General features: G+C 49.1%; 1 protein-coding gene across 2 annotated transcripts in view; it reads right to left on the reverse strand.

Annotated features, from left to right (window-relative positions):
- The window catches only part of LOC128337109 (sodium/potassium-transporting ATPase subunit alpha-2), a 50,979-nt gene that overhangs the window by 13,792 nt on the left and 18,707 nt on the right, over window positions 1-18,480 (reverse strand). For both annotated transcript variants that reach the window (XM_053277710.1, XM_053277711.1), the window contains exons 3-13: window positions 18,284-18,343; window positions 16,537-16,740; window positions 12,326-12,439; window positions 9,942-10,076; window positions 8,596-8,713; window positions 7,012-7,280; window positions 5,845-6,043; window positions 4,956-5,065; window positions 2,634-2,768; window positions 658-847; window positions 327-502 (exon numbers count right to left, since the gene is read on the reverse strand). In XM_053277710.1, coding sequence (XP_053133685.1) covers window positions 327-502; window positions 658-847; window positions 2,634-2,768; window positions 4,956-5,065; window positions 5,845-6,043; window positions 7,012-7,280; window positions 8,596-8,713; window positions 9,942-10,076; window positions 12,326-12,439; window positions 16,537-16,740; window positions 18,284-18,343 — 1,710 coding nt within the window. The remainder of the gene's footprint in view (window positions 1-326; window positions 503-657; window positions 848-2,633; window positions 2,769-4,955; window positions 5,066-5,844; window positions 6,044-7,011; window positions 7,281-8,595; window positions 8,714-9,941; window positions 10,077-12,325; window positions 12,440-16,536; window positions 16,741-18,283; window positions 18,344-18,480) is intronic.

Genomic DNA, 18,480 nt, shown 5'->3' on the forward strand with positions numbered 1-18,480 from the left:
ACTGGCCTCCGTTTCTGCCAAGACATGGCCGGTCCTTGGGAGCGTGATCAGGGTTTGGAGCCGTAAAAACAAGCCTCCGGGCTCACATGCTCTCCTCACTCCCCTCCTGGTCCGACATCCTGTCAACTAACAAGCTACGGTTCTCTGAGTCTGGGCACACAACAGGGTACCCTGGTTTGTATCAACCTGCGAAAGGAAGCTTTCGGTGATGGTCTCCTCCCCTTGTGCACGAATTGGAGAAGGGAGTGCACGAGCTCAGAACTATTGTTTGGAGCAAACGATGGCTGTTTCCTGTGTTCCCAGATCTCCATCCACTGAGATGTTACCTTAATCCCAGCACTTCGACATTTCCCCACGGCATCTGGCACGGCGGCTCGAGGCGGGTCGATCATGGACATGAGCCCCACGAAGCAGAGGTTGGTGATGGGGAAGTTGACTTCGTCCGCGTCGAACTTAAATCCTCGGGGGAACTGGTCTTCCGGGAGGTAGACGTGACAGAAGCCTAGGGGTGTCAGAGAAGGTCCACTGAAATGGCGTTTGCAGGCCTGGACACCCACCTTCCTCCAGTATCTGAACACTCTTGCACATTTCTTGAACATCTGGACCATTCCACCTCACAAACCCACCCTCCACCCTCCTGTCCTCCAGTTTCCTCACCCAGCACTCTTTCGCCGAGCCCCCCCAGTTCAAGGTAAGCATTCTGGAAGGCATCCCGCATCTCCTCGTCAAGGGGAACTTCTTGTCCTTGCAACAGGATGCTGGAGCAGCAGTCCAGGATCCTCTCGGGGGCTCCTTTCATCACTAGCATATAGCCATTAGGTTTTTCTTCGACTTCATGGATGGACAGCTGGGGGACAGAAGGGACATCATAGTGTGAAGACAGAACCGTACAGCGAAGACAGACATAAAATAAAAAGAGAGCTATTCTGGCTTGTATGAAGGAACTGCATGAGGAAGACAGAACCATATGGTGAAGACAGACATAAAATAAAAAAGAGAGCTATTCTGGCTTGCATGAGGAAGACAGAATCACATGGTGAAGACAGACATAAAATAAAAAAACAGCTATTCTGGCTTGCACGAAAGAACTGCATGAGGAAGACAGAACCACATGGTGAAGACAGACATAAAATTAAAATAGAGAGCTATTCTGGCTTGCATGAAGTAACTGCATGAGGAAGACAGAACCTTATGGTGAAGACAGACATAAGATAAAAAGGGAGCTACTCTGCTGCATGAAAGAACCGCAGAGGAAGACAGAACCATATGGTGAAGACATAAGCTAAAAAGAGAGCTACTCTGGCTTGCATGAAAGAACTGGAGTGAGAGTGAATACAGATGTGATGTAAAAAGGAATCCTCAGCAGCAAAGTGAGCTCAGCTTTCTCTTCGCACACTCCAGCAAACTTAACACGAGCTTAGCCCATGCTCATGCTGCCACCCCAAGTTCGAATAGGCTGACTGATTATATTTTTAAAAGCTCTGTATTAATTTCCATGCATTTATCCATTATTTTGTTGCCATATACATTTTTTTTTTAAAAATTATTTGCAAAAACGTTCCAGGAAATGGAAAGGGAGGTTTCATGGTTGATGTCACAGGCACTTGCCAATCAGCGCCATCCAAAACTGGATTTTGGCGCAAACTTGCAGAACGGTGTCTTTTTTCCAGAATTCGACCCTGGAGAGGAAAAGCCGTGTTTGGATCAAATGTGGTGAGGGCCCTTCCAGACTGGTTTCACTAAGCCGAGCCAAATATGTTTATCTTTACTATTAGGCTGTGCTATGGCGCCCTCTTGTGGATCCCCCCCAGCCCTACTCATGCAGTAAAGGCATGCTAAATAGATGTTTTTAACCTGATTCAGACAGCTGCCATGGGGGAAATCATGATTAGAGGCTCATTAATCCAGATCTTGTTTTATGGACTTCTTCTTTGGCATAGATTTTGAAGATGTCAAATCTTCAAAGATTTAGTTAGACCCTTTTAAGCTTTAGCTGAAGCAAAATATTATTTTATTTGCTCATTCTATATTTTTACCTCCACAGGATCCCTACGGTGGCTTACAAATTCTGAAATCCTGCAGTGCAAATACAATCCGAAACATATACAATACCCTTTACTTGTCTGATGGGGTGCTTGCCCCGCTTTGGAATCACCCTTGGTGGTAGAATATCTGCTTTGCATGCAGAAGGTCCCAGTTTCAATCCCTGGCAGCATCTCCCGTTAGGGTCGGGAAAGACCCCTGCCTGAAGCCTTGGAGGGCTGCTGCCAGTCAGTGTAGACGATACTGAGCTAGGTGGACCAATGGTCAGACTCAGTATAAGGCAGCTTCCTATATACCGTAATACATACAAAAAACATGCTCTTTCACACTGGACACGGATTGTAGTGTGCTTGCCCCAGAGTTCAGCCCACTGCGGTATATGCAAAGCTCCAACTGCATGCTGCATGAATCTCTGGCCCCATTGCCTAGGCGAAGCAGTCAGGACTACACCAAGATGGCTTCATCTTGTCCAGCATTCTGTCTCCCATAGGGGCCAACCAGACACCTCCAGGAAATCTACGGTCAAGGCCTGAAGGTCCACAAGCAAGGCCTCTTTCTCAAAGGGCTCTTATCCCCCAGCTCCTACCAACCTGGTACTTGTTGGTGGAGTTGAAGGGGATCTCTGTCACTTTGGGGTTCTTTTCCCGCATCTTCTTGACAGACCCACAGGACAACTGGATGCACTTCAAGAGGGCGGACTCAGATGCGTCGCCGGCGGTGTCCCTCTGACAAAGAGAGAGGTGAGGAGAAGGTGGGAAGGAGACAGTTGCAGAGCATTGCTTTATTCTTCATGTGTGTTAAAAGGGCTGCATTCACACAATCATAAGGATCCTGGTTAAGGCTCATTAACCAGGTTTAATGAGCCTGGTGGATCTGATGATGAGAACCCAGACTTTCAGGGCAATCCGCCAAATCGCTCCAGTTAATCAGCATTTAACCAGGATACATAACCAGGGTCCTGTTAACCAGCATTTAACCAGGTTAATTCTGATTAATCAGCATTTAACCAGGATAGATAACCAGGATCAGGTTAACCAGCTTTTAATCAGAATCCTGGTTATCTATCTTGGTTGTCCATCCTGGTTAAATGCTGGTTAACTGGAGCAGCTCGACCAGTATTGTCCTGAAATTCTGAGTTCTCACAACCAGCTCCGTAGGACTCACTAATCCTGACTAACTCTTTAACCAGGATCCTTGGGATTGTGTGAACCCAGCCAATGTATTTTACTTCACCCTACTTCTTTGGACAAGTAACTTGAAGTGCGTGACAGGAAATCAAATAAAGCCATACAAATGCAACAAAGAACACAGCAACAACAATAAAACCCGACTCATCAAAATTCAAACAATCAACAGCAGGGAGGGGGAAAAAAATCAGTGCCAACAATGATTTATGTCAGCTTAATTCAAAAGTTTCTAAACATCTTGGCCAGGCCTTTTAAGGTCTACTGTGAGGGAGCCAAACGGGCCGTCCGAAAGGTTCCCTGTTCCTAACAGAATCACACTGAAATCCGGTGGGTGGTGGAATTAAAAACCAGAGCATATGAGAGGGTATTCACAGAAGAAGTGGTCCTTCACGTCGCCAGGTCCCAGGCTTTTTAGGGCATTAAAGGGAAGATCTGGTTGAAAGCAGTTGATTGGGCTTAGCAGCTGCACAATTAAAAACTATACAGAAAGACAACAGCTGGGCAATGCTTATAAAGATGCCAGGATGAGACACCCCAGGTCAAGGCCTGATGCATAGGCATTGGGGGTGCGGTTGTTGCACCCCTGGATTGAACCGGTCCCACTGAACTAAACCGCCCTGAGCTATTTTGGAAGGGCAGTATATAAATCAATCAAACAAACAAACAAACAAATAATAATAATTCAATGGGGCTAATTCCCAGTAACCGGGTGTAGAATTGAAGGCTCCCCCCACCCTGAAAAAGTCCTGCGGATATCCATGGGTCTGGTGTTAGGGGCATTGTTCACACCCAGCTTCTGCTTCACAGCTGCAGGACTAGTTTCATTCCAGAACTTGCGCCAGGGGGAAAAGAGAGAGGAATGTTCAGGCTGAACATAGTGAGGGGCCTTCCAGACCAACTCTGCTGTTAGTTCTCTCTCTCCCCCAGACACACACTCTCTCTCTCTCTCTCTCTCTCCCTCTCTCTCTCCCCCCTCTCTCCCTCTCTCTCTCCCACCCCCTCTCTCCCTTTCTCTCTCCCACCCCCTCTCTCCCTCTCTCTCCCCCTCTCTCCCCCTCCCTCTCTCTCTTCCCCTCTTTCTCTCCCTCTCTCTCTCCCACCCCTCTCTCCCCCCTCTCTCCCTCCCCCTCACCCCCCTCTCTCCCTCTCTCTCCCCCACCCCTCTCTCCCCCTCTCTCCCTCTCTCCCCCTCTCTCTCCCTCCCTCCCTCTTCCTCTCTCCCTCCCCCTCTCTCTATCCCCCTCTCTCTCTCCGTCACCCCTCTCTCTCCCCCTCTTTCTCCCCCACCCCCTCTCTCCCCTCTCTCTCCCTCCCTCCCTCTCCCTCTCTCTCTCCCCCCTCTCTCTCCCTCCCTCCCTCTCCCTCTCTCTCCCTCTCTCTCCCACCCCCTCTCCCAGGGACCTCAGCTAACATTTTCCACGATGACATCTTTTTGGGGCAAGTAGCAGTGGTGCAGGCCACCTGGCAGTGACAGGGGAAAGGGCAGTGTCTGAGCTGGCAAGGGATGTGCGCAGCACGACCAGCAAGGGTGAGGGACGAAGCACAGAAGAGGTGGGGGGGGGCACGGAAGTAGCAGGAAGGTGGGGCAAAGCCTGCAGCGGGGTGAGCTACCCACACGCTCCACCTGAGGCCGTCCCCTCACATGGCCCCATGGCGAAGCCGCCCATGCCTTCACACGCCCGCCTGAGGCTCAGTCTAAGCTCCCTGGGCACGAGGCCGGCATACCTTTGAGATGGGGATGTTCTCCTGCCCCGCTTTGAAGACGGCCCTGTTGCACAGGCCTGCAATGCGGGCCAGGGCTGTCCAGGTGGGGGAGCGCTTGTCGAAGGTGGCCCCTGGGAACAGAACAGTGGTGGGTCAGGTAAGCGATTGGGAAGGGAATGCTGCAGCTTCCGCCTAAATGAGTCCCTTCCTCCCTGGGAGGAGCTGGTGCAGATTTGGCCCTGAGGTGTATCTAGCCTCCCCTCTACAGAGCTAGGAGAAGCGAGGGGCTAACCCTCCCCCACTCCAGATCTCTCCTACATTCATCCCTCCTGCCAACAGCACTTCCTGGGGAGTGGACACAAGTGCTCAGCTTGTGTCCGCTCTGCCCTTCTGCCCCCACCAAAAATGATCAAGTAGCCAGAACCTTCTGATGGCCACCCAGGGTGGCGGCAGCAATAATGCCCTCCCTTACAAGACTGTTGTACACAGATAGACAGAACGTATGTGATGCTCTTTGACCATGTAGAAAACAGTGAATCACCTTAAACATTTATTGTCAGAAGGAAGTGCTACCAGACCCATTTGGAAGATGGGGCCGTAGCGTAGTGGCAGATCATCTGCTTTGCATGCAGAAGTTCCCTGTTTTCTCCCTGGCAGCATCTCTATGTAGGGCTGGGAAAGACCCTGGCTTGAAACTTCGGAGAGCCACTACCAGACAACAGGGAGCTAGATGGACCAAGGGTCTGACTCAGTAGAAGGCAGCTTCCTATGTTCCTATTAATTCCTCCCACAGTGCTCTCTGGACCCTAGATCATCTGTGCCTTGATGCCTGAGGAGGTGGTGGGTAGCGTGACCTTCTCAGCTGCACAAGCAGCTCTTAGAGCAGGTAAGGAGAGGGGACAGATCTCACCCGATTGGTCCTCGGTGGTGTCTGCTTCGTGGATCTGGTTGTCAAACCACATGTGGGCAACAGTCATGCGGTTCTGGGTCAGGGTACCCGTCTTGTCTGAGCAGATGGTGGAGGTGGAGCCCAGTGTTTCCACAGCCTCTAAGTTCTTCACCAGGCAATTCTTACGAGCCATGCGCTTGGCGGTCAGGGTCAGGCACACCTGCCATGGTAGGGGGAGGAGGAGAAGCAAGTGAGAGGAAGGGAAGGGAGTGTCTGGGGGCAGTGGCGACAAAAGTGATGATGGAGAACAGCTTTCACACTTGGGGACAGTCTTTAACTACTAGGAATATTTATATACCACTCCAAAAACTAGAAGTTCAAAGGTTCAAACATTTTGTAAGCTCGAAAATTCAAAGGTTCAAAAGTTTGAAGTTCCTAAGTTCAAAGGTCCAAGGGTTCAAAATTACAAAGGTTCAAAGGTTCAAAAGTTTGAAAGTTCAAAGGTTCAAAAGTTTGAAAGTTCAAAGGTTCAAAAGTTTGAAAATTCTAAGGTTCAAAAGTTTGAAAGTTCTAAGGTCCAACGTTCATAGGTTCAAAAGTTCAAGGGTTCAAAATTACAAAGGTTCAAAAGTTCAAAAACCCGAAGGTCCAAAGTTCAAAGGTTCAAGAGTTCATAGGTTCAAAAGTTCAAGAGTTCATTATTTCAAAGGTTTGAAAGTTCGAAGGTTCAAAAGTTAGAAGGTTCGAAAGTTCAAAGATTTGAGAGTTCGAGTTTTAAAACTCGAAGGTCCAAAGTTCAAACCTTCAAGAGTTCATAGGTTCAAAAGTTCAAGGGTTCAAAATTACAACAGTTCAAAAGTTCAAAGATTCAAAAGTTCAGAGGTTCGGAAGTTCAAAGGTTCAAAAGTTCAAAGGTTCGGAAGTTCAAAGGTTCAAAAAGCTCAAAATACAAATCGGAATGGTTGACATAGTTTACGTAAAAAATAAATCACAAGCATATCGGTTCCCTGTCCCAAAGGGCCTCAAATGAGTAGCAGAAGACGTGCCCCAATCATCTCTTGGACATTCATTTAATTCATCTGGTTTCTCTCTTGCTATTCCTCTGGGGAATAGCAAGACCCTGCTTTGTGTTTTCCAACTGCAGCCCACCCATGCGCGCACTTACTGGGGCCAGCCGGAGCACCTTACCGTCACAGTGGCCAGGAGCCCTTCGGGGACGTTGGCTACAATGATGCCAATGAGGAAGACGACAGCTTCCAGCCAGGAATATCCAAGGATGAGGGAGAGGATGAAGAAAGACATGCCCAGGAAGACAGCCACCCCAGTGATGATACGGATGAAATGCTCAATCTCCATGGCAATGGGGGTGCGGCCCACTTCCAGGCCGGAAGCCAGGGAAGCGATGCGGCCCATCACAGTGCGGTCCCCCGTCGAGATGACAATGCCACGGGCGGTGCCTGTGGAGTGGAGATTAAGACATGTTCTAACTCATCTCTTAAGTAGGGATGTGCGAACCGGTTCGGATCCGAACCGGTTCGGATCCGAACCGAACCAGGGGGTGGTTCGTACAAAACCAAAACCGAACCACCCCCTCCTGGTTCGGACCCGGTTCGGATCCAAACCGAACCGGGCGAACCGGTTTTGTGCACATCCCTACTCTTAAGCACAAGAATCTAAGAATGGCCTTGCTGGATCAGGCCCAAAGCCCATCTAGTCCAACACTTAGTTTCATACAGAGGCCCACCAGATGCTTTGGGAAGCCGCCCAACCTGGAGATGAAGGCATGCCCCCTCTCCTCCTGCTGCTCCCCTGCAACTGCTATTCAGAGGCCTTCATGCCTCTGAACATGAAGGTGGCCTATAGCCATCGAGACTAGTAGCCATTGAAAGATCTGTCTGCCATGAATTTAAAGCCATCCAAGCTGGTGGCCAGTCACCACATCTCATGGCAGGGAATTCCACAGATTAATTTTGCACTGTGTGTAAAAGTACTCCCATTGGCCAGTCCTAAATTTCCTGTCAATTGGTTTCATGGGAAGAGCCCTGGTTCTAGTGTTGTGAGTGAGGGGCTGGCTTGGTAGAAGGCAGCTACCTATGTAGGCCGGACTGGCTAAGGTGGAAGGGCCTGACCTCCACCTCTTTCCAGACAAGAGTTAGGAAATTGCTTCATACTGAGTCAGACCATTGGTTTATCTAGCTCAGTATAGTTTACACTGACTGGCAGCAGCTCTCCCAGATTTCAGGCAGGGGACTCTCCCAGCCCTACCTGGAGATGCTGCCAGGGATTGAACCTGGGCCCTTTTCATGCAAGCCACTGAGCTATGACCCTATCCCCTAAGGGGAATATCTTACAGCACTTGCACATGGTCTCCCATCCAACAGCAACACAAGATGGATCCTGCTTAGCAAAGGGGACCATTTGTCCTATCCCAAGACCAGCTGTCCTGTGGTCTGAACCACAGGAGGATTCTATGGTTGCCAGCCCTTGAGGTGGCCTTGGACCCTCTCCTCTCCTCTCTTAATCTGTGCCTGGCTCACTGTGACCCACCCCCTTGCTTCAGTCCCAGGAGCTCACCCCCTGTGATGTGGCAGAGATGGATCTGACACAGAGCCAAGCTAAGCTCTCAGGAAACGAGGGGCAGGGGACCCCATGTTGCTGTGGCTCTGGGGCAGCAGGGCCGAGATCCTGACTTTAACCAACAAGCAGGGGCGGATCCATTCTTGGTGTCAGCGCTGGACGCGGGAGTCCCCCGCCCCCAGTTTGCCCTGTCACCTTCTACACAATTGGTGGAGAAGAAGCAGATGTTGCGCGTCTCTAGCGGGTTATCGTGTGTGAACTCTGGGGAACGGGTCTGGGGCTCCGATTCGCCAGTCAGGGAGGAGTTGTCCACCTGCACAAGGCAAAGGGAAAGAATGCCATGAAATAGGTCTGAGATAGACGGCAGCTTCACACAACTGTTGGCTCCATAAGCTGGGAACCCGCCAGTAAAATGTCGGCCTGAGAGCCCACTTCCGGCAGGCATGACATTCGACTGCCCAGGTCTGGTTCCCAGGCCAGAGACGCAAGACATTCCCTGCACGACCTGGCTTTGCGAAATGGTCTGTGGGGGCTCTGCTCCGGGTGCCGACAATGAGGGAGGATCAGCTGTCATGCAGGCAGGGCAGGGCCTTCTCAGTTGTTGCCCCCAGACCCTGGAATGCTCTCCCGGTGGCCAACTGCTCCTCAGTCTCCATCACAATTTTTAGAAAGCATGTAAAATATTGACTTTTAAGCCAGGCTTTTATATAATTGTCTCTATTGCTGCTGCTTTGTATTTTGTATGGTTCTATTGTGCTTGTTTTAAAATCCTTTTAAATCTGGCCTGTATTTTTATATTCTAGCTTAATATTTTAACTGTGTGTTTTTTAGAGTCTTGTTTGTACTTTTGCATGAACCACCTTGAGATTGTTTTAATGAAATTATTAATTTCATTAATTAATTAATTAGTAGTTCAAATTAGTTCAGAAACCACTTAGAAACCACTCAGATTGTGCTGTCGAGTCGGTGTCGACTCCCAGCGATCACATGCCATGTGATTTTCTTGGAAGAATACAGAAGTGGTTCACCAGTGCCTCCTCCTGCGTAGTATGAGATGATGCCTTTCAGCACCTCCCTATATTGCTGCTGCCCAATGTAGGAGACTAAAGTGTATTTACTAGGCACAGTCTGGGAAGCACATCGGTGGGGATTCGAACTGACAGCCTCTTGCACTCTAGGCAAGCTGCTTCCCTGCTGCGCCACTGCAGCTGATAGAAACCACTAAAGGCCAGGTTAAAAGATGGTTTTTTAGGGCTCCTTCAAAGGCTGGTGAAGATCTTAAGCCTCTAATGTCTACAGGGAGTGCATTCCACAGCCCAGGAGCAGCTACAAAGAAGTATTAAGAACATCATCAGGGAACACAAACTTGAGAACTCTGTCATAAAAATATTCATTTATTTCAAAGAAGTCTACCCCGCCTTTCTCATACAAGTCCAGGCAGTCTTATGAGAATACAATTGTATATTTTTAAGGATATCTTTGCATCCTAGATGCATATCCTCCGTCCACAGAGCCTGGTTTCCTGTCTTGGCCAGCTTCACCTTACAGCCATGGGAAGAGATAATCCTCAAGTCTGCGGGAACCCGGTCTCCTCCTTTCACTTCCACCAGGTCTCCCACCACCACGTTCTCAGCGTTGATTTGGATCTTCTCTCCTTCCCGGATCACCAGGGCTTGCTGTGGACGAGAGAGATGAAGGTTACCAATGAACACCATAATGCAGCTTCATCCTACTCGGCATCCCGAAAGCAAAGGCTTAAACCTGCAGAGGCATGAAGTCTCCTCTGCACTTACAATCAGTATGTGAAAAGGCTGGAGACAGAGGGCTCTTCCAGATGGTAACTTAGCCCAACTTCAGCTCAGATTCCAATGGGAGATGTAACGAGGCATCCAGATGACGTTCAAGGACGTCACATAAGTTCCTAGCGCCATCTGCTGACAGGCTGCGAAAGAGTCATATCTTTCAATACTACCTTGATTCTAACTTGAAAAAGGCACAGCTTTTTAATGGATCATTAGCAGATGGCACTAAGAAGTGAGGTAAATGAACATCATGTGGACAGCTTGTTATATTTCTAGTTGGAATTTGCACTGAAGTTGGAATAAATAAAATTACCCTTCGGAGAAGAGCAGATTACATCTATACTCTTCGCTGGAAGAGTATAGAACTCTCTCAAGAACTATTGAGAGAGCTTGTCCTAAGGGTAAATACCAAGCAGTACTGAATTTGGCTTCATGTTGGGAATTGCAAGGAATTCTAGGGAAGAGTATAGATGTAACATTTTTTGCACTTTAAAGAGTGCAAAAGATGGTGATAAGTGAATGGATACATTCAAGAATCATTTTTATTTATTTTTACATTGATATTCCATTCTTCCTCCGAAGAGCTCAGTTCAGTGCACATGGTTATATTTATCCCCTCAACAACAACCCTGTGAGGTTAGGCTGAGAGAGAGAAGTGACTGGTCTAGAGTCCAGCCACCCAGTCAGTTTCAAGGCTGAAAGGGGATTTGAACTCGTATATCTCTGGTCCTAGTCCTTTCATGTGTTACTTAATATATTTTTAAAAGGCAGATAACCTACCCCCAAAATAGGAGGAAAACCCAAGCTGACAGATGAGCCAATGTTTGATTTTCTGGGATGCATGTCTATCATTTCGATTTGCAAAACTGTGTTCATAGCTGATGGGTGCATCCACAGCAATTTCCCCCTTAAATCCGTCTTCCACCCCTAGACCTTTTCTCCTCTGCTGTAGACTTGATTGTGAAAAAAACTTGGGTGCAGCCTATGACTGCATCTTGTCTTGGCCACTAGAGGGCAGTAAAGCACACTCAACCATTTTGTTGCTCCTTTTCCAGTTTTCACTGCCGGAATCACTCCAACAGAACTGCCTAAACATTTCTTGCAAGCAGGGGTGTAGCTATAATTGAGCGGATGGGTTCAAAGAACCCGGGCCCCCCAGCTTCTGAGGGCTCCCCAGCAACATCCCTCCCCTATTTTCTCACCCCTGCTTGCAAGCATCTTCAGTAGAAGTGTCTGGTGTTCAGCATCTCCCTTTCTAACCAGCAGGATGCATCACTCACCGTGCAACTGCCTTGCAGAAAACGGATTGCAACCTTTTCTTCCCCCTCCCTGTTGCTGGCCCAACTCTTGTGCTATTAAGAGCAGCCTGCCACACTGAAATTAAAAAGGTAATGCTTCCCCTTGCAACTCCATTGGCAGCTGAAGGCCTCGGTGTGCCTGAGGCAGGGTGTCAAATGCCATCCCCCTTGTATGAACCCACCTCCTCTTCTTTCCCCCTTTTATAAAAGCAGGGGGGCTGGAGGACATCTTACCAGCTGGCTGGTGCCCTAGTAAATTGCTGCATGGTGCAACTGCCTCACCTCGCCTTATAGAAGGGCCGCCCCGGTCTCTTTTGCATGTCAGGAAAGCCGTCACCTGCTCAGTTTCAACGAAGGAGCTGGTGTGTGTGCAGGATTGCTGCATTTTCTTGGTTTAGTTTCTGTTTATGGGCTATATGAGTACTCCCTTTGCGGTTTTGTGTTGTGCTAATGGTCTTTGGCTATGACCAATAAATTGCCACTACTTACCTGCTAGAGTTCAGCCTGTCCAGTTGCCACTCATAGGCACAAGAGCAAGGCCAGTGAGAACAAAATATGCCCGTCCTAAATGGAAGTGAACACCCCAGCACATCAGCATATGACCCTGCAGATGCAGGAGAAGCAGGGGGCAGGATTTCTGTGATCCTGATCTGTTTGAACTCAGGCCCGGCAGGATGGGCCCAAGAAAATGTGCTACCAAGTGTCCTAACCTCATGAATCCAGAGGGACGTCCCAGAATCCCCATCGGTGCTGCATGGCAGTGTCCCAACTGGGCCTTCTGTCCCATGCCATGAGATGAGAGGGGTGTGTGTGTGCAGATTTTACCTGAGGCACCATATTTTTGAAGGATTCCATAATTTTGGAGCTTTTGGCCTCCTGGTAGTAGGAGAAACATCCAGTCACTATCACGACTGCTGCCAGCACCACACCCAGGTAGAGCTGGGGGAGAAAAATGGGGGGTGAGAATGCTTGAAAGATCCAAAGCAGGTGTATAACCAGCAAATACTGCCAATAAATTATCCATTGCCATAACCCCCACCCCATAATTCCTGACATTAGGCACTCTATCTATCTATCTATCTATCTATCTATCTATCTATCTATCTATCTATCTAACATTTAAATGATGTAAGTTTTGGGCGGTATAAAAATATGTAGAATAAATAAATAAATAAATTTATATCCCGCTCTTCCTCCAAGGAGCCCAGAGCGGTGTACTACATACTTAAGTTTCTCCTCACAACACCCTGTGAAGTAGGTTAGGCTGAGAGAGAAGTGACTGGCTCAGAGTCACCCAGCAAGTATCATGGCTGAATGGGGATTTGAACTCGGGTCTCCCCGGTCCTAGTCCATTAGTTGGCCCATAACAAATTGTTCTCTGGGCGGCTTACAACACAACATCAATTAAAAACATACCACACATGAAATCACAACACACACACACACACACACACACCCAACAAATATAAAATACTATAAAATATAAAATATATAAAATACTGATTTTGGGGGGTTCAAAATTTTCCAGAGGTTCAATTTGCTCATTCCTCTTGCTTATCTTTGGTGATTTTAAAGGATTCCAAGTGGTTTTGGACCATTTTCTTGTATTTTTTTCTTTTATTTTTCAGTCTATTTGTGACCACAGTTCCCCTAACCCTGTTTCCCAATGATTTCAGTTGTTTGCCAACAACAAATTTGCCTATGGCGAGGTTTCGCCGGAACGGAACCCTTATGGTTTGCGAGGGAAAACTATATATAAAAAAGAGCTATGCAGACATCTATAGAAGACCTCCATATAACATATACTCTGAGAGGATGCTCATTTCTAGTCACACAACCTCAGGCCCTGAGGGGAGATAGTTTTTACTAGAAAGGTGAGGTGAAAATGTGTGTTCCAGAAAGGAAAAATGTGTATGTTTGTTTTTTAGGGGAAGCTTGCTGAATAAACATCAAGAAGCCCTTGTTTTTAAAGGGAAGGCAGTTTTCCTTGATTTAGGAAGGTTTTGTAAAGAGACAAGGGATTTTTCTTTGAAAAGAAGGCAATTTCTCAGGAACCTGCCCCTTAGTTTCACAATGGCTACATCATTTTCTCTTCATATGTGCACAAGGTGGCTATAAAATGTATTCAGAGGGAAGGCTAGTTTCCAGTCACAAGGCATCAGCCTCTACTCTTCAGTATCTCTTGCACACACTCCTCATGACTTGAGGAGAAATGCAGTTGCAGCTCAAGAACTCTAGACACTTGAGGCAAGGCACCAAATGTCACAACCCTCCTCCCTATTCCCTCTTCCCTTTTTAAAGCAGGGGGCAGGAAGGAATATTGCCACCCCACTAGTGCCTCAATAATCTACCGCCTGAGGCAACCACCTCTCGCCTCATTGAAGGACCGCCTCTGTGGTTCCTAGCAGACAAATGACCAGGTGCTGAGTCATCATGATAGGCATAGTTTGCTCCTTTTGTGGGGGGGTCTTTAGTACATAAAACATGTTTCAATAAACTTAACAGAAGCCTGGAGGGACAAGATATGTGCTGCAGAAATCAAAAGGGATGGATGAGGAACATTTTGGACGGCATGCTGGCCTCATTGCTCCCTGCCTCGGGGTCCTCAAGGGCTTCATTGAGCCCTGGGATTAATTACTCCAGACTAATTATTATTCCTTGGCTCTGCCCTCACAAGACCAGTTGTTGAACCTTCTACTCTTCCTTTCAGCAGTCCTTGGAAAAACAGACCTCCTTTACTCTTCTGTCTAGCTGTCCTGATAAAGTGTGTGATGTAACGAATGCCTATTAAGGCTACAGGCGCATGCGCGTCTGATTTCTGTGTGGAAAAGCACACCACACTTTGCACATGGATTAGTCTGGAGTCACTTTGAGCCCTGCACTTTCTGTTTCCTTGCTGTGGGAGTGCAAAGGAGTGTGGGAAAGTGTCCCCACCATCCAGACAGCCTCTCCTCCCCCCGCATCTTCTGCACAGATGTCCTTGGCAAAGACCATGTGCTGTTTATATCTCCATTAGAGTGGAGGTCTCTGCTGAACTTTCTGGCACCTCCAGGGACTTCAGTCCAGGAAGGGAAGGCGGGAACAAGCTCATCTTACTTCAGTCCTCGTTTATGAAACTGGGTCAGGCTATTTTGGGGTCTGCCCTCCGGGCAGAGAAAAAGTAACACCTCTTTACCTCTCCAGCTAGACTGGAATCTGCTCTGATCTGTTATCCCGACAACTGGGATGCTGTTCAGGGTGGAATCTACCTAAATCCCCCAGGTTTTAAAGTCGAAAGGCCTTCACAGACCACTTTAGGCTCTGTCCTACCTCATTTCTGCTGCCTGTGTTAGCGAGACCAAATCTGGCCATTATTTTCAAGGTAGAGAATGTGTGTTCAGATGTCCTGCTGCACCATGTTTCAGGGGCTACATCAAGCCCTTTTCACATGTTATGTTCAACACTCTTACAATCTGTGTGCAGCCTACACAGATCTGCTCATGGGTGCAGTCATTCACACGTTATGTTGACCGCTGGTACAGCAGTTCTTGTCTGTATCATGCATTTGCAGGGCCTGTACCCAGATTCACTTTTAAAATGATTGCAGGTACGGGCATTCACACAAAAACATGTACCGTACATGTGTACAAGCATCTGAATGCAGGTACAACATAATGTCTGAATGCAGGTACAACATAATGTGGCTTCTGTTTTCAATCCTTTCATAAATTAGGAACATAGGAAGTGGCCTTATACCGAATCAGAACGCAGGAACAGCCCTACGGGATCAGGCCCAAGGAAGCCCATCCAGTCCAGCATCTTGTTTCACACAGTGGCCCACCAGATGCCCCTGAGAAGCCCACTGGCAAGGGCATGCCCTCTCTCTTGCTGTTGCTCCCCTACAGCAACTGGTATTGTAAGGAATCTTACTGCTGAGGCTTTAGGCGAGGTTATAGATCTTTGGTCCTTCTAGTTCAGTATTGTCGGGCAGCGCCTTCCCCAATATTTCAGGCAGGAACTTTTCCTAGCCCAAAGTGGAGCTCCAGAGATTGAACCTGGGACCTCCTGCATGCAAAGCAGATGCTCCACCACGGAGCTACAGCCCCAGCCCCACAGGTGGTGTGGGTCCCCCATCCAGGCACTGACCACACCCAGACCTGCTTAGCTTCTGGCAATGTGGCTGTCTTGTGTGCCCTTAGACCATGCTCTGAGGTGGTCAGGCTAAGATGGCATGTCCCGCCCAGGGAAAAGGTCTGTGGGGCTACAGATCCCATCCATGCTTGGCCCAGGTAGCTTGCCTCTCCAGCTATTCTTGAATGACAACTCCCACCTGCCCCAGTCTGGGGCTCCATCATCTCCTACCTATATAGAACCCCCTGCCTTATACCAACTCAGACCCATGGTCCATCTGGCTCAGTACTGTCTACACTGACTGGCTGCTGCTCTCCAACAAGGCTCCAGGCAGGAGTTTCCCCCAGCCTGACCTGGAGGTGTTGCCAGGGATCGAACCTCCTGTCTGAACCTCCTGCAAGCAAAGCCCAAGCTCCATCCACCCCCAGCCCAGCATCCCTCCAGTGGCTTCTGTAAGTGTCTTATCTACTGTTTGGGGACAGGGAGCCATTCATTCATTCATTCATTCACCCTCCTGCAAGCAAATTCAATCTTGCAAATTCAATCCTGAAAATTCAATCATTCACCCTCCTGCAAGCAAATTCATTCAACCTCCTGAAAGCAAAGCCCAAGCTCCAGCCATCCCCAGCCCAGCATCCCTCCAGTGGCTGTGGCGAGTGTATTATCTACTGTTTGGGGACAGGGAGCCATTCATTCATTCACATCTATGTAAAGCGCTTTGGGAACTGTGGTTGGAAAGTGGTGATACGGAAAGTGATACGGATACGAAAGTGATGATGTGGTGATACGAAAGTGGTGATATGGAATCACCACTTCCGTATCACCACTTCTGTATTGGCGGAAATACGGAATCCGCCATATTCGTATTCCCCCACTGAGCGGACGGCCCCCTCCCCATTTCCGCCCTCTTAGGTGACAGGACTTACATTGTCGTTGGCGACATCCTCCTCCATTGCCGCCTGGATGCCATAGGCCAGGAAGCAGAGGACGGCCCCAGTCCACAGCAGGATGGAGAAGCCCCCAAAGAGCTGCCGACAGAACTTGACCCATTCCGGGGTGGTCGGGGGAGGCGTCAGGGCATTGGGGCCATCTTGGGCGAGGATCTCTGCCGCCCGGACATTGGTCAGACCCTGCCATTGGGGGAGAAGAAAGAAGCAGAGAGAGAGGGAAAGGGGAGGGCATGGAAGGAGGGACACCTGAGATCAGGCCTGCTCAATACAGCCCCCAAACCCAGCTGTTTTTGGACTACAACTCCCATGATCCCCAGCCACAGTGGCCAAGAGCCAGGGATTATGGGAGTTGTAGGCCAACATCTGTAGGAGGGCCGAAGCTGAACATCCCTGCTTTAGAGCAAGGTGGTGAAGGGAGGCATGTGCAAAATGGTGCTGAGATGGGCAGCTGAGGGGAATTAGCCATTCTGCTCAGTTTCATAGGAACGCAGGATTATTTTAAATGTTAAGCTGGTCTAAGGACCGTAATAAATTTACTTACTTACTAGGAACACAGGAAGCTGCTGTCTACCAAGTCAGACCCACAGGTCCATCTAGCTCAGGACTGCCTACCCAGACTGGCAGCGGCTTCTCCAGGGTTGCAGGCAGGAGTCTCTCTCCCAGCCCTATCTTGGAGAGGCTGCCAGGGAGGGAACTTGGGACCTTCTGCATGCAGGTGCTGTTCCCAGAGCAGCTCCATCCCCTGAAGGGGAATATCCTACAGTGTTCACACAGGTAGTCTCCCATTCCGATGTCAACCAGACCCTGCTTAGCAAAGGGAACACTTCATGGTTGCTCTTAAGTGAAGTCTTTCCAAACGGCATCCGCTACGCCATGGGCTTGCTTTCCAGCCATGCCCGTGGAGATCTGAGACTCAGAGCAGCTGATTGCCTGCCTGGGAGCCCTCGCTCCGGCATGTCCCAGGGATGTCACTGGGGGGGTGATCTTCCCTCTTTTTCAAGCAGGGGCACCATGGCAAAAAATCCTCCCCCACTGTGCTGACCTCCACGCAGCAGTTGCTCGCTGTAACAGGTATTCCCTGCTGTGTGTGGGCTACAACTCCCATCAACCTTAGCCAAAGGCCATTGCAGCTGGGCATGATGGGATTTGTAGTCAACAACTTTGGGAATCCCTGTTACAAAGGAACACTGCCGCACCGTACTCAGTGTTTGGAGAGTCCTTTAAGAGAGAAGAAGCCCTCTCTGAAGAGCTCTAGGAGGAAAGCACCGGGAAGGCCTACCCTTCCCAGCATTCTGTGCATGCCTTCCAAGATGGCGCAGGGGTAGGGTTGCCATATCCTGGCTTTCCAAATCCGGGTGCCTAATTTGCATATTATGTAAATTGGCTTGAAAATAATTCTTGAGCAGAAGAGAGACTGCATGTTTTGCTCCATAACTCCGTTTCTACTAGGGCTTAGCTTTTTTTTAAAATGAAAGCTGAAATCAGGCCGAATCTGGGTGGGCTAAGCAATCTGGGTGAGTTGCTTAAAATCCGGGTGAAACCCGGAATTCTGGGGGGCATGGCAACCCTATGCAGGGGCTCAGGAAGGCTCTGCTTCCCTTCAAGGAGCCCCGCCAGCACTGGAGAAGGCACTGCACAGTGGGAATAGTCAGTGCTGGGCTGCGGGGTGGGTGGGGGGGTGGGGAAGGCGGCCAGGGAGAAGGGAAACCATCAGTGGACTCACCCTGGACAGATCCACTTGATACTTCCTGCTGAGTTCATCCAGAGACAGCCTGTGGTCATCCTGCCAAAAGAGGAGGAGTGTCAGAGGGAGGCTGTTAGTGGCATGCGAGCGGAATGTCCTGGAATCTAATCCAAAGGGCATGAGGCAAGCCGAGGTGATGCATCCCTCCCCCAGATTATTGGGGCCTCTGGCCATGG

The sequence above is a fragment of the Hemicordylus capensis genome, chromosome 14, assembly GCF_027244095.1.
Source record: "Hemicordylus capensis ecotype Gifberg chromosome 14, rHemCap1.1.pri, whole genome shotgun sequence".
NCBI classification, from domain to species: domain Eukaryota; kingdom Metazoa; phylum Chordata; class Lepidosauria; order Squamata; family Cordylidae; genus Hemicordylus; species Hemicordylus capensis.